Here is a 25,395-nt window from a genome sequence, read left to right as displayed (position 1 = left end):
ACCTTAGTGTTTACCTACCTGTTTTACGTATGACTTTAATTTCTCTTTTAAAACTACGCTTTTAAATGATGAAAAAATTGAATATTTTTACTCTTTACTTCCAAGTAAAAACTTCTGTAAATATTACAAAACAATGCAGCAGACAATAAATTTCAATTGTTTGAGGTTATCTTAAAGCCGGTGCCGTCACGTCAATCTTTCACAACTGTCGTTAAATGTTAAAATTGTCTTTTTAGGGGAAAGCCGTGAAATAGTTGAAGTGAATTTCGTCACAAGATGTCTAAAGAATTTACAAGACTTACACCACATTTTTCAACTTGCAGTCAAACTTGCGAACAGCGGCCATGACAGAAACATTTCAAAATTGCAGTTATTTGGAGATAATTTTATATAAATTTTCGTTCGATGTTGCCGCCCTTTACTAGTGATTGTAATTGCGAGTTTGATTGTATTTTAAAAGTATTAAAATTCTATTGTTTAATTAGCCTATATATTTTTTGTGTATACTACAGTGTATTTAAAACATACATAATACATGTTCGAAAATAGAAAACGCAAGACTCCTAACGCCACTCGACAACTTCCCGTAAGTTCAGTTTATAATTTAGCATAAAAGATAATTGTGAAAGATCCACGTGACCATACTTGTACTGTACTTATTTTTTTCCAAACAATAGAAAAAATTTTCTGCGTCATCGTTTTGCAATATTTACATAGCTCTGTAAACAAACGGTATATATTTTAAATAGTAATTAAATAAAAGGAGAACAAATATTTTATCATTTCATGAAATAAAATTTTGCATAGTAACCTTCAATTACACGTAACACGTTATAATGAATTACTGTTTGCGAAAATTGATAACGTTGTACACTAAATTTAATGGCGTACAGTACATTAGGTCAACATTCAAATCAAGGATGATAATTTAATGTCATTTTCAAAATAACGGGAGAAAAGTGACGACAGAGTTATTCGTCGCCTATAAACTTTACATTTATTTATATTCTATAACCCAATTTCTTAATTTATAAAAAATCGAGAATCTAGGTTAGAAATAAAAATATATTCTACACGTTAATCGGCTTTGTGTAATTCTCTTTACACACAAGAAGATATCGGGTATTTAGTGGCGTAATTGTTGCGAGAAATTTGCTAATTAACTGTCCAAAGATTTATTTGTAATTAAAATAATTACTCTTAGTATTTGATGTTATGTACGGAAGGGAAATTCGTTAAACTGATCACATTCTACTTGCACGAAGCGCAAGTAGAATGTGATCAGTTTGTAGTGTATCTCGTATCAAAAAGTGAAGTGTAACTCATAAAAAAGGGGATAGATTTCATCCTGATCTTCAATCGCCCGTATTTAGGCAAGAAACTTTTCTTATTAAATTTTAAAAGCCTATCTGACGAGGAAATTCTACACGTGAAGAATACAATAAACAGACTTGAAAAACCTAGAGCCAACAAAAGATTTCCTGCAATCACGTGATTTCCTTCAGAAAATCTAATCCGAAAATCGACGATGCATTCCAAATTATTCCACGTGCCGCTACCAGGAAAATTCCGAAGCTGCAGTCGATATCGGTAGCGAGTGGCGAGCATTTTTCGAAGAAAATTACTCCTTCGACGAATTAAAAAATAAATTATTGACGATGATGGAGTCACGTGATCGAAGGGGTACAGTTTTTTAGAGTCACCGCGCGACCAATCGCGCCGGAGCGAAATTTATTCGACTACCTCAATGGAGAAACCTGTTTTAGTTTAGTGTCGATTGTCGAAGTGGAAAGATGGACACAAATATACTCTACGTAATCATCGGACTTCTTTTGTTAACTTTATTGTTTTACGCAACAGTAGAAGTCGCGTATTTCACGAGATTACTCATAGGACTTTACTTGTACAAACTGTGTTACATAAGACAAAAATTATCCGTCAACACGGAGGTTCACACGTTAGGTAAGTCACATTTAACTCCTTTATACTGTAGGCTATTTTATAAACGGCGTGTCATCGACCTTCTTTACCGAACGGGTTAAAGAAAAGAATTACCTATATGTCGAGTAAACTTCTCGTAATTTGAAAAATCCCAGTTCGATTTTGCCTTAAAACAGGCAAATTTACCAATTGTGTGTGAAGTTTTGTGTCATTTTTCGTCGTTGATTCGCAATTAGCTGCTATACATCTATTTTTAATTCAGGAAGAACTTTCTTTTCTTCGTGAAAAAACCGGATTTATAAAGAACAAATTATGCGCTAGAACATATCTTATTTGCAGGAAACTATTTCTTGTATTTATTATCTCAATTAATTTGGTGAATGGATAAATCTGATTGGTACCAACCCATTTATTAATAAATCCATATAATAATAAAGGGCAGGTTCAAAGATTTATAATTAAAAAATTCAGCAACCAGTTGCTTAACTTTCCCGGCAACGTTCGCCGGCCTCATCCGTTACGATATTTTATTTAAAGAACTTTTATATTTTTAAATATTGTATTATAAAACTGCAAAAAGCTTAATTTTGAGGAAGGAGACGGGTTTTATAAAAAAAATTCTAAGTGCCAATAACGAGTAAAATCGTCATTACAGTAAGTCCGACAGTATTGGAGATACACACGACCCCCTTTATCTCCTCACTCCCTCGACCTTTAATCATGAAAATTAAATAGCATCGATCCCTTAATAAACAAACTTCCCTGTAAAATTTCAGAAAATTTCGACAAAAAGCGCAGGAGTCATTAAGCTTCAAAGAGAGTGAACAAAATCGTGTCCCCCACACACTAACATCCATACATACAGAAAAAACCCCGAATTTATTTTGCATTTCTAGACGTTTCAACATGTCTGAGCCCAAAAAAGTAAAATTCATGGGGTCGTTTTTCACCGATCGTTATACTTTCTCTCTGTTACGTATAACAGCCGGGAAAGTAAAAATAAATCTGGGGATGTTTCTAGAATAAAGAAGAGAGATTACTTCATTGTTACAAAAATACCCGTGTATTAATTATTTTTTAACATTTTTGTTACCCCGAGGCCATACATGAAACGTAATAAAAAGCGCCACTGTGTAATAAATGATTTATGGATACAAGAATATATTCTTTCCTCGAGTTTTCCTAATAAATGAATTTATATAAATAAAACAACTACTGTAAGTTAATGAGAGGTCTGCTAATAAAGGAACGTGGTGACAACCCGCCTACTTGCTGCAATTACAAACAAATGTCATTAACAAGAGGCCTTTTTAATTACGCCTTTTACACATTACAGTAAATAGGTCTTTTGTTATTCGAGTAACTGCATTACTAATGTAGACGACGACTACATGGAATGCCGCAGTTCGAATAATTATGTTTAAATTATGGAAACATTGTTTCTGCTCTCGTTTAAGCTTTCTACCATCGTAACTCGGCCTTAATGCCAATGTAACGGAATACTTTTTCCCGCGTAACGTAATCGCGTGTAGGCCTACAGGATCGAAGTTATTTGTTGTATGCGAGTCGACATATACGTTGACAAGTAAATCTGGAAATCAAAGTTGTAATCCGTGACGAAACGGTCGAGTCGTCCAATTAATGACGCAATTAGGGAGCTTGCGCCTTCTAAAACCGACTTATAAAGGTCATTCTTTACGGGTCGCTTCTCCGAGACCTACTTCGTGTTTAATTTTAATATCAAGTGTGTAAATCTAGTCAGAACTTAAGTTTTTTATATTCTCTCCTCGAAATTCGCCTCATTTAAATACTTTGTGTGTTCAATATTATAGACAAAGTATTCCTAAAACACTAAAACGTTGGCACGTCGGATATTCGCGATTAGAGGCCAAACTGGATTTTTTTTATTTCGGAAATGACCTCTACCCGGCCGTCGTAATTTAAAAGGAGATTAGCATAGGAAGAATATTTTTTTACTTCTTGATACCCGTTGACGAAATGTTGTTTAGCCGAATCTTTTATTATTTCCAATACAACATTGACACATTTTAATGGTTATAAATTCTAAAGGAAATGCTCTTTGGAGCATTTCCTATTATAGAGCATTTCCTTTAGAAAATGCTCTATAATACTCTTTGCACACCCATATACTCTTTAATAATAATAAAAAAATTACAGTTCGAGTATCGACTTTCTCCGTGTTACTCCGCGATAATGTTCTATACGTACAGTACGTATAGAACTATACTTAAGTCATGCAGACTGAGAAAACAATATCGGTAGTTGTAATATGCATATCGTCATATCAATTTTGCTGTCATAAATATTTGTTTATTCCCGCGAAACAAGTATTGTCAATTTGATTCCCGTGTCAGTTGCACAGAGAGTTAAGGGCCGGACTTACGGCTCTAACCCGAAACATAACAGGCCCTTTCTATCATCAAATAATGACACGCGTGAAAATATGAGACCCTAAACTGCAAGTTATTCGACTTATAGGAACATATATGAATCTTCAATTTTTCTATATTCGTGGTGTTTAACGAGAAAGTGGTTTTCCCAAATTTAAAATAAAATATAACCTTTTTATGTAGATTTTATGGACTACGATTTTAGATTTAGTTTCGAATTTTGATTCTTTGCATTAAATTCCGCGTCAGGAACCTAGAATTTAACACAGCCGAAAGGTGAAAAGCTTGTAAGAGTAAAATTGAGTTAAACGGTTATCATATTTTGTTTTTAAGTTGAAAAGAGAACAATCTCCGAGTAGTTTAAATATTTATCATCATCATTAGCCCTTTCAGATTTAGGCGGTCTGTTCTTTGCACGTTCTTCCTACTGGATGAAAATTCAAAGATCGAATGGTTTAGGCCGCTTGTCGTCGTCCTTATATTAACAAATAATACGTTGCGGTCTTACAAAAATATAAAACGAAAGGCGCGGTTAATATGTTAAAATAAGTACTTCTGACACATCTGTACTTGGCTACTTCTTAGCTTCACGGTGGTTTCTTCGAGTGACGCCTAATCAATCCAATTCAAAAACTATCTTGACTTAGTTACGCGCATAAAAAGCGACAGAGACTATTAAATTTTCGCACACAAAATCTCTAATTTTCTTGTATTACTTAACAGTTGGAGACCTCGTTTCGCTGTTACGAATACTTTTCCAAGTGGGTTCTAGTACACAATTTCAATAGTTCGTACTGTGTATAATTACAGCTTAAATTGATAAATTAGTACATTAAACGTAATACCACGTGATACGGTCGAATACTTCGAATTGGTGTAGAACACCGGGATTATATCACTTCGGGTGCAGTATTTACTTGTTTAATGAATGATAATATCACGAATTTTGTCTCTTGATAATTAAATATGCAATGAATGATAAATGTATTGGCGTGATCGACTCGAGTAACGAAAATGCAGTACCCTCGAATACATTTAAACATCATCAAACTACATCGTTGCCTCATTATTTCAACCGTAATTTCTGCATAAAATGCAAAATCAAAATAAATTATTGTTTTCGCACCTTATTAGTTATATGTAAAATTATTGTTTATGTTTTTAAAAAATGCAGCAACGAGTTGCGTAACTTTCACGGCAAAAAATTTAAAATTGCGTGTGGCGCCGTTTGTTGAGATATTTCGTTTTAAAACCCTTTTACGTTAAGTTAACAATTATTATAAAATGGCAAAAAGCTTGATTTTGAGGTAAAGACGAGTTTTATAATGTATTGTAAAACGCTAACCAGTAAAATCTTCATTAAGTCCGATTCCACTCGAGATACGACACGTCACTCCTCTATTTTCTCACTCCCTCGACCTTTATTCACCTAAATTTAATAGCATCGATGCCCCTAATACACAAAATTTTAGAAATCTTCGACAAAACCACGGCAGTTATTAAGCTTCAAAGAGGGTAACAAAATTGTTTCCCCACACAAACGTCCATACATACAGAAAAAAAACCCGAATTTTTGCATTTCTCGACGTTTCGAGGTTTCCTCAGCCCAAAGATGTAAAATATTGGGAGGAGAGGGTCATTTTTTGACCGATGGTCATACTTTTCCTGTTATATGTAAAAGCCGGAAAACTAAAATAGTATTAACGAGCAGCACAATTGTTTTAAATTTGAATATTGCCTTCATAGTTTGTATTTATGAACTGACAGAACAGATTACTCTCTAAATGCAACACGTTAACTGACGTAATTATGCGGTAGTGATTGCGTCACGCGAGATAAAGACCGGATTTATGTATACGATAATCCCTAAGCCAAAACACTGAAGGTGCCTTTTCAAAAAAGAAACAAAATATTTAAAATGAAGCCCTAAGCCGTGTCTTATTTGAATTCATAAATCCGAATTCTAGGCAATTGCCTAGTTTTTCTAGGCCCAAATTCGGTCCTTGCCGTACTACGATTGTCAATACCAAAACTAAAAAATGACGTATTATAAAATTAAGCATAAAAATATAAGGATTAATTAACACTTAAGATATTTGGGTTCCAAATATTGAAATAAAGGGGCCCACACCAGTAGTCGAGTGAATAAAACCACCGAACACCGATAGTCGGTCATGAATTCGCGCCAGGCCAATGTTCCGGCCACGTGGATTTTTCGGGTTTTCTTCACGTTAGCAACACCTCAATAGGGCCAGTTTCCCATATCTTTCCAGGAGGCATCCCTTCTGGCAGATCGCCCATGTGTCACGTTGCCGTATACGAATAAACCAATCCAAATATAGGATCATTACCGTGCCACGCGTCTAAATATCCCCTGAAAAATTCTATATATTTTTCGTTTGTTAATTCGCATTTGAACGCTTTAAACCATAACACAAAGCTTCCGTTTACATTTAATTGTACACTGTCCTACTGGAAGGACAAGATATTCTCTTTGTCCTACCATGTTTATTCAAAATTCTGTACGTTATTGTAGAACTATGTTCACTGCAAGCAGGACATACTCTTTCTCATATTTAAGAGCACCCGTTCTTTGGACGGGAGCAAAAGACGTTTGAATTTGGCAACAATGTTCAACGTCAAGCAGCGTAATAAAGATCGTGACGTTTTGGTTTCCACTCAACTTTCTGATAAGGAAGATGAATATCTTGACGGAGTGTCGTCATTTTTTGTGATAAAGCGATAAACAGTACTTGTTAAGGAACGGCTATTACTACTAGCAAAATATCTTGCAAAGGCGAAATGGATTGCTGCATCCGAGCTTCCCGCTGTGGAAGGTGGCGCGGTCTACCTTTCTCCACCTCTACCAGGTCAGGCACGCTCACGAACTGTGTCTCGCATAACGACAAGTAGGAACAAGCGCGCGTTCTGGAGACAAGTCAAGTTCATCAAACAGTAAAGACTCTAGCAACAAACGTGAAGTGATGAACCGTCGAAGAAAATAAATTGACAGTTCCCGAAACAACTTACAGTTTCTGTTCCAATGTCAATGTATACAGACAGGAACTAAAGACCGCGGTTACCTTTTTGCCCACTGAATATATCGATATCAAATTGTGGGAAAAATAAAAGTTCATAATAAAGGAGGAGGAGCTTATAACTATGTATATGAATTGATCCGAGCAGATTGCACTCGGTGTATTAACATACGCCAGGATTGCCTGGGGTCAACAATAATTACGCTAAGTTTGTCCTGTCAGCTAGACGAATTCTATTTACTAAGCATAACAAATTGCTTTCTTCCAATTTTATTCCAGCAAACAGTCGCGTAATTTATTTTATTAAAGAAACTTTTTATATTTTTCATTATTATAAAACGGCAAAAAACTTAATTTTCAAGGTAGGGATGTGTTGTATATAAAAAATCGTAAATGCTAATAACGAGTAAAATCGTCACGAAATGCGATCCCACTGGAGATACACACGACCCCCTTTATCTCTCCACCCCTCGACCTTTAATCACCAAAAGCTAACAGCATCGATCCCAATGAACAAACTTGTCTGAAAAATTTGGACAAAAAGCGCAGGAGTTAGGCCAAGACTCCACTAGCGTAAAAACGGGCGTAAAAACGTTTAATCACGTGACCTACTTGCGTTTGCGTCTGAATCGCGGTGGAGGTCCGGCGACGGTACTATCGAAGTTATAAAGACAATGATTATATTCTACAAGTTTTTTTCTGTACTGTAATTACAAATGTAGTAAAAATAATATTTTTACTTTCATATATTAACTTTTATTATTGTATTATTAATTAAGATAATATACGGCACTTATTAAGCTTAGCTTTTTTCATTATATACTCCTGTAAATTGAAGAATTTTCCTTTGGCCGTCCGTATCGCGTGATTCAGGCATCCATTATTATAATCGGGATACTTCTTGTCGTAGATACAAGAACACTTTCGGATGTTTTCGATAAATCTTTCCGGTTCTATTCTAGACTAGCCACGAGGGAACGTACACAAAAGCTCGTTTTCCGCCATTTTCGCACCGCGTGGCAATGACCTAGATTTAACTGATTTCTGATTGGTGGATGGTACCGTTTTACGGCCGTATTCGCGTCCAAAGTCGAACACTGCTCGACTGGCTTTTACGCTGGTTTTACCACCCGCTCGAACGTAAAATATCTGGGTTACGTGATTAAAAGCTTTTACGGCCAGGGGTTTTTACGCTACTGGAGTCTTGGCCTTACAGCACATATATCTCAAAGCGCTGGGCTGACGCCCGCAAAACTCGCGTTTTAAGAAAAATCTATAAACGTGTGTTTGAGTGTGTACGCCTATGCAGAACTCTTGGTTGGTCAAACGCACGTTTAAAAACGCCTAGTGTGTACGCAGCCTTAAGCTGCAAAGAGGATGAACAAAGTCTAGAAAAATCCCGATTTTTCTTTCATTTCTCGACGTTTAAAGGTCCCCCGAGTCCAAAAGTGTAAAAATCTGGAGCGCCGTACTTTCCCTCTGTTACAATACTGTTACTTTCCCAGCTGTTCTGTTCTGTCTGTAAAACAGCCGAAAAAGTAAAAGACGTTTATATCTTATTTGTGTTATCTGCGGAAGCATTGAAGCCAGACTAACGCGCGAATACTTTACAAATTTCTTTTTCCAGCAATATAAATTACAATTTAAAAGATATTAAGACGAATAATTTACATACATAAGTTTAAGTACGTGGTAAATAATACGTTAAATGAATTATTCGTTTACGCGCCTACTTTCCCACGAAGTTTAGGTCGAGATACTTTGCAATATTATACAATGAAGGACGATCGATGTTTAGAGTGACTTGAAAATGCAAATTGCCCTTCATTTAATTGCAACCAGAATCTTCGTCCATAATACATTGTCAATACAAGATTCGGAAACTTCTTTACACTATCCCACCGAACAAGAGAAAGAAGAGCGCGAAACGGAAATTTGTAAATACAGTATTATAATTGGAGATGGCCGTTGACTAAAATACTAGAAAGTATTCGAGGATTAGAGATCTTCGAATATCCCGTTGATAAAAATGAAAAAATATAGGCCTATATACGAATACTACGAATATGGCGCCGGACAGATAGTCAATTGTTTCCAAAATGGATGGAAAATTTCCCCATAATTACTAACAATATTATAATCTTAATACTTCCAATACTCGACTAACTAAAATAATGTCAACCGTACACTTGCATCTGACGTGTAAACGAAAGTCGCGTGAAGTCAGCATCGCTGCTCATTTTTTTCTCTCACCCTGTTTGGCTTTAACAACAATCCTAGCCCGTATTTGTCGATGAAAAGTATCTTATAACAGTAAAAAATGGCTGGAAAGCGTAAGCATCCTATCCTTACTGTTATACCCCGTTAATCCGAACTTGTTCATTAATTTCAACTAACATTGGTCGCGATTAGTCGGACGAGCGCGACATTACTCTATATTTAAAATTAGACTCGATTGTTTATAATTGTTAAAAATAAATAAATAAAACTTTATAATCATTGGCGTTAAGTAACATTTAACTGGAAAAATTAAGTATTCGAGATGAAGTTAATATTCAAATTGGAGAAAAGTGATATTTTTCCATCTCTAATTGTAATAAACGGCGATCTTTGTTTAATGCTATTGATAGTAAATAAACTTAAACCGTTAATTTAGTTAAACACCAAATACGTCATTTGGTGACGTCACGAAAGGAGCGCTTCTGTTTTCGCCGTTAACTCAAACACCGCTAAAATAATGTCTTCGGACTCGTTAAGTCACCGTCGGGTCATAATAATAAGTGAGAACTTCCGAAGAGTGCATCTATTTATATCAAAATTCAGAATGTAAATATTGATAAAGAATGCAAGTTTTAAGAGACGAAAAATGTCATTCTTGGCGAGATATCGATCGAAGAGGCGAAAATACACGGTAGTGAAACTGGGACAAAGAACGCTTGGAGCGTGCACAAACTAGAAATGCTTAGGTAACAGCTAACAGGGGGAAGTCGTAAAGATGTAAAAAGTAAGAATTTAACAACAAAAAGTAAAGTTATTACCCAATATAAAACAATAAATACTTTAAAATGACACGAGAAGCGTAAGTGACAGAATGAATAAAAGATCGAATGACGTAACGTAAGCCTACTCCTTTGTCATATTTGATAAATGACGGCGGAATAAACATTTTAAGAAGATAAATACGTTAAAAAACGGCTACGTGTAAAACTAAGTGAAAAGTAATTGCAGACGAAGGGCTAATCATATAGTCGCGCGAATACCAGATTTTCCGTCATCTTACTTCCTCTTATCGTCATACTCGATAAATTTTCTAGAATTTGAAAATTTCTACGAAATCGTGTCACTTTAGAAAGTAAAATCGAACTTGGTTTTTTATGCGTAACCTTTAAATACGCTTTACTTTCGACGAAAATAATGCTGTTGGCAATTTCCTAGTCAGCTCGTACTTATTGCACTTCGAATATAACAATACCACCAAATCTAGAAATAAACATAAAAAAACAAAAATTTTATTTAACGGCGTACAAGAGTTAAATCTAGACACTTCGTTTTCGCTAAACAGGAAATAACGTCACGCTTTAATCTCTTATTTTATAAGCTCAAAACACGAGGAATGATAATAATAATAGTGCTGATGATACAGTAAATTAATAAAATAATTCTGTTACACATAAAAAAAACTAAAATTCAAATCTATATTGTGTAGCCCTTGTGCCAATCGTCTAATCCACTCGGCTATCGCCTACAGAAATTTAATAGCGTACTCGACAAATGACTCGACCTCTTAACCTTTGTGCTGACTCCGACCCGGAAACGTCCTTCCCAAAAAAGTACTGTACGGAGGATTCGTATCGGACGCGGACCAATCATCTGTCTTCTACGACACTTTCACCAGCACCGAATACGAGCGCAAACACACAGAAAACATTTGTACTGTACACCCTTATCGTTTAATTTTAATTAAGCATCATTAAGATGTCAGGAAATTATCCAAGTTTACTCGTCTTTATCACATTTTCGCATTACTACGTGGGATAATAGAATAGAGATAACGGGAACGATATGATAAAATTTGTATGAAAGAAGCACTAATTTAATGTTAAAAGACGTTGAAGACTAACAAGTTAGAAAAGAAGGGATTAAATTTGGTAAAGCATTTGCTATTTGTAAGGTGGCGGCAGAGGCAACTAGTGTTCCTATCAATATGCTCTACAGCTCTGTTAAAGTCCCAATCTACATTTATACTTATTAAACATTCTATAAAACTTTAAAATAGTTCACCTTCGCTCGTAAACCTCGATTTTAAATGTATCCGCCATTTTTTCAACAAATTTCCCGTGACTCAATGCGCCACGTTCACTGACTTGTGAGTCACGAGATGTTGTAAACGTGCGGCGCGAAGTTAATCGAGGCATATAATAATTATTTATACCATTCCGTGGTATAAATAATAAATTCATATCGATAATAAATTCCTATTACAAATAAAAATAATTTATTGTTAATTTAAAATCATCGCTAGGACGCCCCTAGTGGTCGTTTTAGGCATACCGTTACAGACGGGACACGACGATGTCTACGGCATGGGTGTGCCTAAAATCTAGTTATAAAGATGCCTAATATAGATATAAAAAACGGTATATGGATAATGCAAGATACGATTTGGATCGTTCCGAGTTGGGGAGCTCCCGATGTCGGCGGTCGGATGAAGGACGACGATGTCCGAAGTCGTATGCCCCGGGGCTTTGGTGAGGGAGAGTTGGTCGGGTGGCGGTGGGACCTCGGCGTACGAAACAGGCGACGGGTTGACCTTTCCGGGAGCACTTCTCGGCGGGCGGAGAACTCTTTGATTCGGGGGTTTTATACGATTTCTCCTCGAATTTCCCATTTCTGATTGGTCTTGCGTCCCTTTTACCTCACCCGATTGATCATTCTTCTGTCTCCGAGCGAGACCGAAGCCAATTCGGGTCGGGTAAGGACCGGGAGGTGCTGACGGGGTCTTGACACCCGCACTCGTAATTTACGTCGTTATAGTCTTTCTCGGACACTTGTCTCGACCGATTTGCCAGATGTTTTGCGTCCGTTTAACCCCCGAAATAGCTTAGGGCTCACGTGACCTAACAAGTGTCCGTTTGGTCATTAGTTCTCCAGTTTTTTCCTCGATTGTTTACATTTCGCCTCTTGTATACAAGCCCCCTCTCACCCGATAGACATTCTTTCCGTCATTTATCACCGCGTGGCGTTTAATTTTAGAACAAGTGTTTTGCTTCCTGTCCAATCTACCGCACCGACACGTGTTCTTGAACCGATTTAACTGCCGAAGTTTTTTGACTTAAAAGTTTTATAATTAATCGAGTTTCGGAACCTCGCATAATGTATCCGATAAACGAAGTCAGCAAGGAGTAAGATTTTATATTTATAATTAAAGGTCTATAAAAAGCACTTATCTCTTCGATTCAATCTTATATTTGTCTTTAAAGAGTTTAATTTTAATATAAATTATTTATAATTTATTCATGCTCTAGTAATTGGGATAAAGACCGAGATTCGTATCCTGGCTTTTCCTTTCAGTACCTAGATCGTCATTTATCGACATCTTTTTTCCGCTTCCTGTATACTTCCTGTATAAGCGGGACTTGTCATTTAAAATTAAACACATCGTATAGAAATATAAAGAGCAAAGAGCAAAAAATATAACTTTAATCGATTATCAAGATAATTTAATCGGAATCGGATAAGGAATTTGGAACAGACTGCAAATATTTCGAATACCACTACTGCATAACGAAGATCTATTTGAAATAATTAATGATACCGTGTCCTTTATAGACAATACTTTCGATGAGTATCTCGTATTAGATGTGTGTCGAGCAAAAATAGATTTTAAAAAAGGAAAGAGTAAGAAAGCAACTTCAACTGATAATTGTAAAATTCGGAAATCTATTACAAAACAAAGAATTGTTAACATTATAAAACTATACTTAATACTAAAGACTGTAGGAGTGCAGAAGCAGGAAATAATATTTATGTAAATGAACATCTTACGTCATACAATACAAGTCTTTCTTACGAAACAAGGTAAAATAGTAAACACGTGAACGAGTATGTAAAAAGTGCTAATCTCTCTCCAATGCGTATATTGAATTATTATTAATTGATAAAAATCTTCAACATATTCAATTATCAGAATTTACTAAAAGAGGACTTTGTTTTTATTGTAATACGAGAAATTTAAATAACAAATGTGTAGAATTAAGTGCAATGAGAAATTACAATGTGTTTCTTTGACATAGTCATCAACTAATGAAGTAAATCCACCATTCAATAAAATACCAGTAATTATTTATTGTGGCCTGGTCACAATGTCAGCTTGGAATTTTTAATCACATTTTTAATTTATTTCGTTTAAAATATCTGCTCTCCGTGCCAAATTAGTGGCGGCTTGTCCCTATATATCACACTTTTTCTCTGATAATAGAGTCGCGCCCGTCATCTATCTAACACCTTCTGGAGGAAAATCTTTAGTTGAAATAACGTCACTTCCGGTTTATATCGGATGTTCGTGTACAGTTAATCGGGGCCTCCTGTACCCTACTCTTTCCATATCTGTTAGCGTTTGTCTGTCTAACTCCGTTCTTAAGATTAAGGAAGGACAGACACCGGACAGACAACGGTAGAAATTTGTCTACAGTTATAGATTATAAAGGTGAAGGGATAGAAAGAGAATTTAACAAACATGGAGGAATTGTGGTATATATAAATAAAACGTTGCATTATAAGCTTTTCACTGAATTAACATATAGTAAAGAAAACATACATATATTAAAGGTAATTGGAAATAAATTATTGATCGTAATGATATATCGGTCTCCAACTACAGATTATAATACTCTTTTACGTACTCTTAGCTCAAGATTTTTTTTAATATCACTTGTAAGAATTATAATTTATTAATAATTGGAGATTTGAATAGCAACCTGCATAGAGGAAAATCTCCGAATGTACTGATTAATTTTTGCTATTCCAACAATTTAGCCATTGTGACAGATTTGATAACAAGACCCACTCTTTCATTGACTTTGGCTTAACCAATTAAGTGGTCTGAATTTTTAATTCATCGGGACTTCTTTATTACCCGATCACTTACAAATGGTTGTTTCTCTTCTTAAGGAAAACTGCTATTTGGCACGGAATGAGTCTCCTAGACGTCGAAAAAATAATAATCGTTGTATAAATAAATAATAATAATAAATAGGGAAAGGTGGTGCAAGATGGGGTCATGGGTTAAGACGAGAACGTCTGTTTATTTGTGGTTAATGTGATTTATCTAGCTGTTATTTGGGGAACTAAATGTCAACCTCAAAAGGGATCACGGGACGAGACAACGTTCGAATCGCTTTTTTTTGTTCGGAAGCAAGACACGTTTTATATTTCAGCAATACTTCATCTAATTTTACGCCTGCTACAAAGTTTCTACTAAGTAAGTATCATTGTGAACTTTTACATTACTTTTTACATGAAGATATTATGGTATTCGAAGTAACCTTTAAAGCTGCAATTGGTTAGTTCCGAAATGAAGTTTACCCGTGTTTGCAGTCAGTATGAAAAGTAAGTACGATGAGGTACCCGTCTATCCCCAGGTTGACCATGAATATGGCCTGTGAATCCAGAAGTATTTTTGGAGGCAGAATTTATTGCTGCAGAGACGACAAACGGGCCCCTTCGGCAAGGGTAGGCCTAACAAGAAACAAAAGACAAATGACACAGAATGCCTCTATTGTGGAGGGTTAGGGGAGATCGGGGCAACTTCGGCATGCGGGGCAAGTTTGTCAAGCGCTTTTTTTAAAAAACAAATTAAAAGGAGACTTTGGTTATAGGTTAGGCAGTTGAGTTTTATTGGTGGCTTGTTGAGTGTAGTGTTTTTATTGTTCTCCAACAAGCGTAGTTGAATTATCAAGCAAATTTTCATTTTCGTTCAATTCCATATAATATTTTTTTTCCATTTATATTGAATTGGCAGGTTTTGTTATAATTCCATGATAACGAAAGTTACTTTTCCTGTTAGAAGGATGTAACTTCAACTTATTCACGTGGCCAGATCGTGGCTTGGCATTCTGTTCTCAGGGTTGTACTTAATGTTTCGAAATCATGACTAGCGGGGTAAGATCGGCAACATAAAGCCACATTAGAAGCAAAGGATAAAAATCAAACAGATGATAAATGAAAACATGTTTGCATTTGTTATTCATGTATATATGTCTTTGAACTTGCATTTCGTTGTAATAATATTAAATGGGTGTTGGATTTGTATTTCTTTGTTTTAATAGTGAATTCCAACTTATACATTGTTAATAACATAATTTTATATACGTGCCTATCTTGCCCCATTACTGTTGCCCCTATACCAGGGGCAACTTTAATAAAAATAATTAAAATAATTACAACTTTACAAAAAGAGAGAAGTTGCCGATCTTGCCCCTATACCCGGGGCAACTTCGTCAATTTCTCTCTTCTTGTAAAGTTGTAATTATTTTAATTATTTTTATTTCCAAACTGATTTTAACCAGTTCTATAGTAAGGTAACATTCCAATAGACAATATGCAAAGCTTTTTTTTCAGTTTACAGCAGTATTTATTACACAAAATTTAAGTAAAGCTTAACATGCCGATCTTGCCCCGATCTCCCCTATACTCTGTATCTACAGAGAGTTGGGCTAAATGTAGCCCTTGTGATAAATGGGCACATTGTTCTTGCGCCAATATTGAAGAAAACGACAGTTTAACCATTTTAATTTGTCCTTCTTGTATATGAAAATAATATCCCCATTCTACCCCACGGGTGGGGCAAGATGGTGCATTTACATATAATTTTAAAATATTAAATTTTGTTGTTTTTAGAAACGTTTTTCAAAAATTAAATTTTGTATTATATATTACCACATGTTGAAATTGCCGAGAATAAAAAATTATTGTTCTCATCAAAGTGGTTACATGAAACCTTAACATTCTCATCTTGCCCCACCTTCCCCCACAACTCCTGTTTCTGATGGAATTACTTTAATACTTGTGATCTTTCGTTTCATCAATTGATCAATTTTTTCCAGAAATATTATTAATATTTGTAAATAAATATCTTTTAATTTTTGAAAACAAAAAAAATCCTGTATTTAATCGAAAAACACTTTTCTCAAAAATACTAGACGAAAATACTTTGCAATTGATAAGGGAGAAGAAGGCTTTATTGAGGAAGTTTAAACAGTATAATACGCTTCTTGTCTAGCCTCGGTATATACTCGAGAGCACTGTGTTGGTCTCTTTATTCATAGACCTATTCACCGTAACTAAACACAAGATCAGCCTTAGATAATCAGTTTATTTTCCCAAAAAACTACGTATTTCGGATGTTAAGCCTTTCATCAGCTTTCTTTTACAAATATTTAGACGTGGATATGTTGATTTCATAAACAGATTTTCTAAGGCTGATCTTGTGTCCAGTTCCGGTGTAAGAAGTCTAAGAATAAAGAAACCAACATAGTGCTGACAAGTACGTGAAATTTAAACAGATTAAATGGTCGAGACAATACAGGAGAAGGTAAGAGCTCATATTTGACAGATTAAAAGTAATTTTAGAATTAAAGAAAGACAGTATTATACGAATATTTTTTCTGATGTAAATTCTTCATATCAGTTTTGGAAAGGTATTAAAAACGACCCATAAATGTCGTAAAATAAATGATATGTCTATGGAACATTAAAACAATTAATATATAATGGAGAAATCTATAACGACGAAGATAATATCAGCAATATCATTGCAAAATCATTACCGCAAAATGGCTGGTTTTACAACTCAACAAACTTTGACGTCATTTCAAACAACCTCGAAGAGAAGTTTGCCTAATTCTTTGGTTCTTGCCGATTGAACTCCACAAGAAATATATGAGACAATTATAAATGTAAAAAGCAGTATCCCGGATATAGACGACACGAGTATCGAAACACAGTATTAAAACAAATAGCCGATACAGTTGCCACGCCTTTTTTCATATTTAATCAATTTTTCTTTTAATACTGGGATTTAATAAGGTTCAGCAATTGCGTTAGTAAAAACCATTCAGTTGTATCGGTATTTGTCGATCTCCCTAAAGCTTTCGATGGTGTTGATTGATTTAGCAGTTCTCGGAAAAAGTCCAAAGACCATCATCTTACTTGTTAAATCGTAATTATTATTATCTCAAACTGAACAACTCCATTTAAAATTCATTTATATCTAACAAAGGAGTCCCTCCGGAGTCCATTTTAGGTCCCTTATTGTTTAATTTAATATTTAGGTTAACGATCTTTTTGAATTTCTACCAGGAACCAGTCTTATAATGTCTGCAGATGATATCGTGATATCATACTCGGACTGGAATACAAGGGTTATTCCAGATAACTTAAATAATATATTAAAACAATTAACTGATTATCCGAAAATTAATCATCCGTGTATCGATACTGATAAGACTAAATATCTCTGTTTTACAAGCAAAGCTTTGTATATATACTCGTATATATATGATGATCAATTGCAAATTAAAATAAATAATAATAACATCGGAGGGGCCGACAACGGAATCTGCATAAACAGTCTGACTTCGGCGTTGGCCAAATTTACAGGAATAATAAAAAGGATGCGGCCATTTTATAATTTTAATTTAATTAAAACATCTTTACTGTACTTGTATTGAAGCAAAATTTAAATACGGAATATCAATCAGGAGTTGCCGTTCACATTACAATTTAAATAAGTTGGGAGTAGAAGAAATCCGTTTTATTAGGACAATTGATAATTTGTACTATAATTATTGTGTCTATTCGTGATAAAATATCGACTTTATGTAAAAACGAACTACTCTTGCACGGATGAATTACTAAAGCAACAAAAACTGATCGATATAATCAATAAACATGGCAGACCGGCAAACTACAGTTCTGAAATGAAAAGTAATTCGTTGCCAGAGATTAAAGCAACGGTGGGCCAAACAGCTCCAGTTGATAAAGCTTTGCAATAGTTTACACAACGAAGGGAAAGAGGTAAGCAATTATAAAGTTTTTAAAAGAAGCTTAGAAAACCTTTTACAAGTTGTTTTTTTTTTCCTTTTGTCTTTTGTTTGTTAAGTTACGGCAACGCAACACTTAGGCAATCTGCCTAGAGGATGCTTTCCGGGAGGTCTTTTTAACAATAACTGGCTTCTATTCGAGCGTTACGGACGTAGACAAAACCCGGAAAACTCCACGTGGCCAGTCCGTCCGAGCTAGGCGCGAAACCGCGACCGAACTCTCGGTGTTCCGAGAAAGAAACCGCTCGGCCACTGGTGGGCCTTTCATTTGTTTGCGTTCTTTGTATTGTTTTTGAATAATTGACTTTGAAAAAGGCCGACGGGCCAAAGAGTATTTAAATAAACTAGAAACGTTGTCTAGAATACGAATTTATACGTAATTAGTTCCTAAGGACAAACAAACACCACTCTTATCTAGATTTGATGAGAAAATCTTGTATCGAAAACAATAAAAGTTTTTATACGATTGAGTAAGAATTCTTGTAAGAACGGTTTATCTCGCTTTTACGAATTGCGTCAATTAAGGGGGAAATTTCAGACGCTGGTTTCTATCTTTCAGGTCACTAGAAGAAAAGCGCGAATTATTCATCTGTGAAGTTAGCGCTAAACCCAAGTATTTCAAAGTGTAAAAATTACGCGCTCACCACACGCGGACCTCATTACTTTATATATACATATAACGTAGGTCTGCACTTTTTCATTTTCAGTTTGAGGATCACACAATTTGCTTGTGATAACGCGTTTATGATTCATATGTTACCGCTAAAGCTCGAAATCCGTTAATGTGTACATTACCTAGCTAATCTGCAGATTAACTAGGGTGATCTGTTAAAGTTGCTAAAATTATTCCATTTCTCAAATTACCTAGGACCTAGGTAATCTGCAGATTATGTAGGTAATCTGCGAATTACCTACTAGGCACTCGGTAAAGTTAAAATAAGATCTTTGCNGCAGATTACCTAGATAATCTGCAGATTACCTAGGTAATTTGAGAAATGGAATAATTTTCGCAACTTTAACGGATCACCCTAGTTAATCTGCAGATTAGCTAGGTAATGTACACATTAACGGATTTCGAGCTTTAGCGGTAACACATATACTTTAATGGTTACGAGATGATGCATTCGTGCGGCGTTTTAGGAGGAGTTGCTATTTAGTAAGGCGTTATATCGCGGTTCGACTCTTCAAATTTTAAATGATTTTATGAAAATAAACCAGCCGTTACCAGCGGCTTTGCCCGGGCGGATTTTGCAAGCAAACCCCATTTACATTCGGTATTTGAACAACCATAGTAATTGTTATATAACACCTACCACCGAGAATGATGAGAATTGCCAAGAATCAAACGAACTGTTTTCAATTTGATCAATTTTCTGGAACGTTAACAATCGTTCTATAATCGAACCAATATGCAATAACAAATTCGAATTTAAAACGGTTCGAACATTTGGATGAAAAATCGAAATAAATAAAAATATTTATAACAATGTCTGAGATGTTATTAATTTAATACACCTAAGTACTCGACGAAGACTAAATCCTCTCCCTCTCCCGCCCGCGGAGGAATTTCGAAAAATCCCTACTTAGTGTGCATTGCCATGGCGTACCCTACTAAAACGCAGATAAAAACAAAAAAGTCGATCTAAAATAGTACAGTAGAAGCCATTATTTTGGTTAAGACTTGATCCTCTCCCTCTCTCCCCCGCGGGGAAATTTCGAAAAATCCCTACTTAGTGTGCGTTTCCATGACGTAACCTAACTGTCTATCAAATTCCACCTCTTTAGGTTAAGCGGTTTGCTCTGGGCGATGATGAATCAGTGAGTGAATGAGTGAGTCAGTCAGGACAAGCAATTTTATATATTTAGATTATTAAAAATTAAATTACAGTATTAATATTTAACGATTTAACTTTATTATTTGATTTACTGATTCATACGTTATCGTTTTATAAGAAGGAAACAATTACTTAGCGTGACGGCATTGTTACACCGTCACAGTTTGGAGGAAATTTTTCCATTATTGTCGTCGTTAGATACAAAGCGTACACAAGAATTTTCCTTACTTTATTAAACAGCAAATCTGGAAACACTCTCTGCTCTTTTAAATTCGACATTCTCCAACTGGAAAATTTAAAGACGTCACAATAGCGCAGTCATCACACATCACACTAAAACAATTTGTTTTAAGCTATTTCTAAGCACGGGGTGGCCCAAAGCACTGTTAATTGTCTTCTGTTTCGTGCTTCGGCTATACTCGCGAAAACCATTAACATCGTTAATGGTATTCGCGAGTATAGTGTTCATTTATCAAATTCATTTTATTAATGACGATTAATGCAATTATTACTATTATTATTTTTAGGGGATAGACCTCACCGAAGGGTCTAGACCTAAGAAACAGAGTGAGAGATTACAATTATAGTAGTTACAAAATAAGACCGTAATGTAATCTTTGCAACGGTTAACTGACTTTTGGGCCACCCTTTGTGTCTGTCTCGTCTCTAATTTGTATTATAGTAAACGTGGAAAAGTTTTAAAAAGCATACTTCCTCTAGCATGAAGAGAGAATTGTTTTTAAATTTAAAAATTTTTATACGTGGATCATTGTTAAGGATAATAGTCGTACCTTCTAAAGTATTAAAGAACAATGTAAAATATTTCCTCTTCTGATAGCTTTTATAAAAATGATAAATGAATTTCTACTTGGAGGACTAATTTAAAACTTCCTTTATTTATTTATTTTTCCCTAATAAAAATTACAGAAAGTTTTAATTAATTTAAGTTTTATTTTGATATTTCGACTTTTATTTTAAATTACTTCGTACTTGGGTCCGGATGCGTAACAAATCATTTTTTAGCTACGTAAATGGAATTATTTATATTCGAACGATTGCTTTTCCGAGGAAAAAAGTAGAAATTACTATATCAATTTGTGTGTATTTTCCTCGTTTTCTTATCCAATTTTCTGATTCACTTGGATTCTTCATCCTCGAATCGAAAACAAAAGATGCGTGCATTTGTTTGGTCACTGTCCTGTACATCTGACGTCGCATTGACGTTGCATTGACGTTTTCTGGTCACCGAAACTAGGAATGTAGTCGAACTGGCTTAAAGGCGTAACGATTGCGCCGTGAGTTAATAAATAACAAAGTACGGTGTTCTAGCGAAAGTCGAAAGTAGACGAGAATACTTTCGGTCTCGTAATTAGGTCAGGTTGTTACGAAACTGAAATTTTTTGCCAGTCGAAGGTCGTCTTTCGTGTGGTCATCGCACCCTGGGTACACCTATCGACAGTCGTCTCTCCTAGGCCTACTTCACTGACGAAATAATGCAGACATGTCTCGTAATCTTATCTATAAACTTACCTTCTTGAGCAGCAACACATTTCCATTCTCAATTCTCTCGATTTGGATATGTTCGTATTTACGTCATTTGTCGTCACAAAGAGTTTTTGAGTACTTATAACAATTGTTTCTCTGGAATCTCGACTAAACTCCAACCATTTTATATCATTGTAGCCCTACGTTATTCGTTATTGCGTTAGTTTACATGTTACGCTATTGTTAGCACGCTATACGACGATACCTTGATACGACGATACGGTTTTAAGAATGTCGAACATTAATACAAATGTAAAATTTCAGCAGGTTTAGGACACGATAATACGTAACAACACTAAAGAAATTAGAAAGGAAGGCTGAAAATGAATTTCTTGGGAAACGACGACAACACTTGAAATAAATGTGTGCAACAACAATAATAAATTTGTCGTTGCCTATTTTTAATTGGAAATCGCGTGAAACTTCTTCGTTAACCTTGAGAACGACAGGTTTTGCCGGTTTAAGGAAATGAAGTTAATTAATTATACCCACGTGATCACGATAAATAACATATTATTTCTTATTCTGTCTTTTAAATATCTATACTTATCTCCTCATCTCTGTTTTTAATTTTAGTAAAATAACTTCCTCTGAGCTTCTGTGTCGATTTCAAGGTAAATTAAATATACGTGCCTAAATCATCTAACTAAACTTCTTTTCATAGAAAATAAGTGGTTGAAAAGAAAATAAATTCCAGGTGTTTCCTTAAGTCGACAAGTCATTTACTGTTTGAAACGCCTTGATGACAACTGTTCCGATATTTATATTTCACGTTTAACTTAAAATCTAAAGAATCCATTCTTCTCGGACCTCGAGGCGCCCGTCATCCGATTTCTGTTTGCAATAAATGAGAATAATTAAAATAATGCCCTCGAAAATGCTGTAAAACTTACACCTTTATTTTACTCTAGGAAAATCTACTTAAAAATCTACTTAAAAACGTCCAATTCGATTAGAATATTTTTCTTTAACTCTCCGCCCTGTGGACATTAAGATGGAGTCTTTTAGCAAGCCCATCAGCCAGACCCACAATGGGGCGGCCGGGTGGTGAGGGACCGAAAAATTCCTGGATATTTTTTGACCCGCCCGAATTCGATCCCGGGGCCGAACTGCCACCTTGACTGCTCGGCTATCCTGTCGATTAGAAGTATTAGTAAAGTGTAGGCGGGTAACGAGAGCAAAGGGATTCGTGGGTGTACAACTTGTACAGTACATTCGCGTAGGGTCCGCGCTCAGAAGGGCTTACAGGGGGCCCCGCTCGACTAATGCTCTGTTCTCGGCCTCTTTAAGAGGTCCCACTTTTATATTTTGTGGCGAACTCCGAAAATTTGAAGTCGGTTCTGGAAAATGACAGAGAAATCCTGGTCGTAACTATCGCTCCGCCTCGTGTCTTCGAACAGTTCTATATATTAACGTGGCTGTTACTTATTTAATCTTCAAAATTACGAATTTATTTTTATTTTTGCTACCATCAATAGCTAATTTCTAGACTTTGACGTTCTTTTAATTTCAGGAATGTGTTTGCTGACTGACATGGACTTCTTGTTTCACATGAATCACGCCAGATACTTGCGAGAATTCGAGTTCAGTCGCATGAAATATTTATTGGCCACGGATCTAGTTGCCACGGCAAATTCCCTGAACGCCGACATAGTCATAACAGGCATCACCATCAGGTACAGGCGCAGTATACGGGTCTTCGACATTTACAAAATCTCCAACAAGGTAAGGCGCGAGTTGCTCTCACACTAAACTTTAAATTTTGACCAGTAAACTCGATAATGTGTTTTGATTCGCAGCTGATCTATTGGAGCGGAAGAGACTTTTACATAGAGCACCGACTGACAACGCGCAGAGACAACTTCGTCAGGACCTTCTGCATCATCAAAATGACTCTGACCAACGGAGTGACGTTCGAGGAAGTTCTTAAGAGACTTCCGGTGAAGTCTCGCAACATGGAACCACCGGAACCGCATAAAGATCTTCGATGTTGGCTGGAATTTAACAAAATATCCAGCGAAAAGTTAAAAGAAGAGCAAAAGACGGTCGAAGCGCACGAAATTTCTGTTTGAAATCGTCTCTAAAATATAACTTAGTCTTCGAATTTATTCGAAAATTTCATTGTTGCTCTTTGTTTATTATTATTATTGATTTTATTAATGCTCAATCGTAACTCGGTTTTCGGCGTGAGGTTTGTGACATCGATGAAGTTCTTCATTGCCGACCATTTATCAAGTTGAAACTGATCCTCGAGATCAATTTAATCCTCTTTTTCAATTCTTTGAATTTAATTTAAAAGAGAGTTGTTAGTTTCTTCTTAATTATTTAAATTCTGTCCAACAGAAAAATACACGTATTTATTGAATAAAAATTGCGTTTAGAACGTCATTGTTAGAAATTGTGAACATGTGCGCTACGTGCAAGAGGACAGTGGACATTTCGATTATAAAAATTATAAACTTTTTATAACTTCCACCGTCGTTTTTAATCATTTTCATCGTCTGAAGCCGAAAATCAATAACCTGTACGGGTGATCCAAAAGTCAGTTTTGTTGCAGATACAAATACCGAGTTTAGAAGATGCATTTCTTTTACGAAATTAGTACATTTGCTTCAAGTTAATATAGTAATTTAGATTCGATTAACTAACTTTTCGGACACTTAAGCATGCGGCTTTTACAATGTAAATTAGATTTTCTAAACTGTAGTAGGCCTACTTGTGCTATCTGAGTGGTGTCCAAAACTCAAACTTGTAAGATGTGTGCTTTGTTTCTAAAGATTAATTAAATACAGTTCGACTATTTACGAGTTAATTCGAGAATAGAAGATAATCTTTTTAAAAGTACTTACATTTTAGACATTAAATTTGGAAAAGACCAAGTCTTCCGAGTTGTGCAATAATCCACAATTCAGATAATTTTGTAGAATATGTATCTAACAAAGGTATCTTATCCCATAAAATTGTACTGTTTCATTGATACGAGTATGCAAATTTTGTAACGCGTTAAATGCCAACCTCTTGAAATTTGCATATCGTATTTTATACTTCGTTAATAAATGATTTATTTTTAAAATTTTATGTTTAAAGTGTCGTTCTGTTCCGTGAATTTTCAGCGAGCCCATACTCGAGCCGGTTTACTCATCAGCCATCGACAATTCTTGTTAAACAGTGGAGATACTGTCTTACGGCCTACTGATTTTGCCTCGTGTAGTACTGACTTATAGTATCCTGTTATATTATGAATATTGATCCGTCACGACCTCTCCACAAATATTCAACCCGAAGAATCGCGGTGTTTCTGTTTGGCACTAAATCTTCAACCTATCTGGCCTGGCTAATCCTACAGGCAGCATGGATCTCCAAGTCGTAAGTACGCAACGGTACCATACCATAACAATGTAGAAATAATAGAGGATGATAGGTACTGTACTCCCATTAGGGGTTCTCTGTGACTGGTTCTACTAGGTAAACTCGCTTTGGCACCTGGCTATATGTAATCCACTCACCAACTTTGTGTAGATAT

General features: G+C 35.5%; 1 protein-coding gene across 1 annotated transcript; it reads left to right on the top strand.

The window, feature by feature from the left end:
• Positions 1 to 1,777: 1,777 nt before the first annotated feature.
• Positions 1,778 to 24,918, top strand: LOC111612758 (protein THEM6-like). Its single transcript, XM_023354010.1, has 3 exons — positions 1,778 to 1,962; positions 23,386 to 23,597; positions 23,672 to 24,918. Exons 1-3 carry the CDS (start codon positions 1,794 to 1,796, stop codon positions 23,942 to 23,944), a joined length of 654 nt encoding a protein of 217 aa, XP_023209778.1. The 5' UTR covers positions 1,778 to 1,793; the 3' UTR covers positions 23,945 to 24,918.
• Positions 24,919 to 25,395: the final 477 nt, after the last annotated feature.

This window comes from Centruroides sculpturatus, unplaced genomic scaffold (assembly GCF_000671375.1).
Source record: "Centruroides sculpturatus isolate CEXI.00-Female unplaced genomic scaffold, Cexi_2.0 scaffold1501, whole genome shotgun sequence".
NCBI lineage: Eukaryota > Metazoa > Arthropoda > Arachnida > Scorpiones > Buthidae > Centruroides > Centruroides sculpturatus.
The sequence above is the reverse complement of the archived record's forward strand: the minus strand, read 5'-3'. Positions and strand labels throughout refer to the sequence as shown.

Coding starts and splice junctions, on each gene's coding strand:
- LOC111612758 (XM_023354010.1), top strand. CDS start 1,794: ATGGACACAAATATACTCTACGTAATCATCGGACTTCTTTTGTTAACT. Junction 1,963..23,385: donor CACGGAGGTTCACACGTTAG/GTAAGTCACATT, acceptor TTTTAATTTCAG/GAATGTGTTTGCTGACTGAC. Junction 23,598..23,671: donor TTTACAAAATCTCCAACAAG/GTAAGGCGCGAG, acceptor TTTGATTCGCAG/CTGATCTATTGGAGCGGAAG.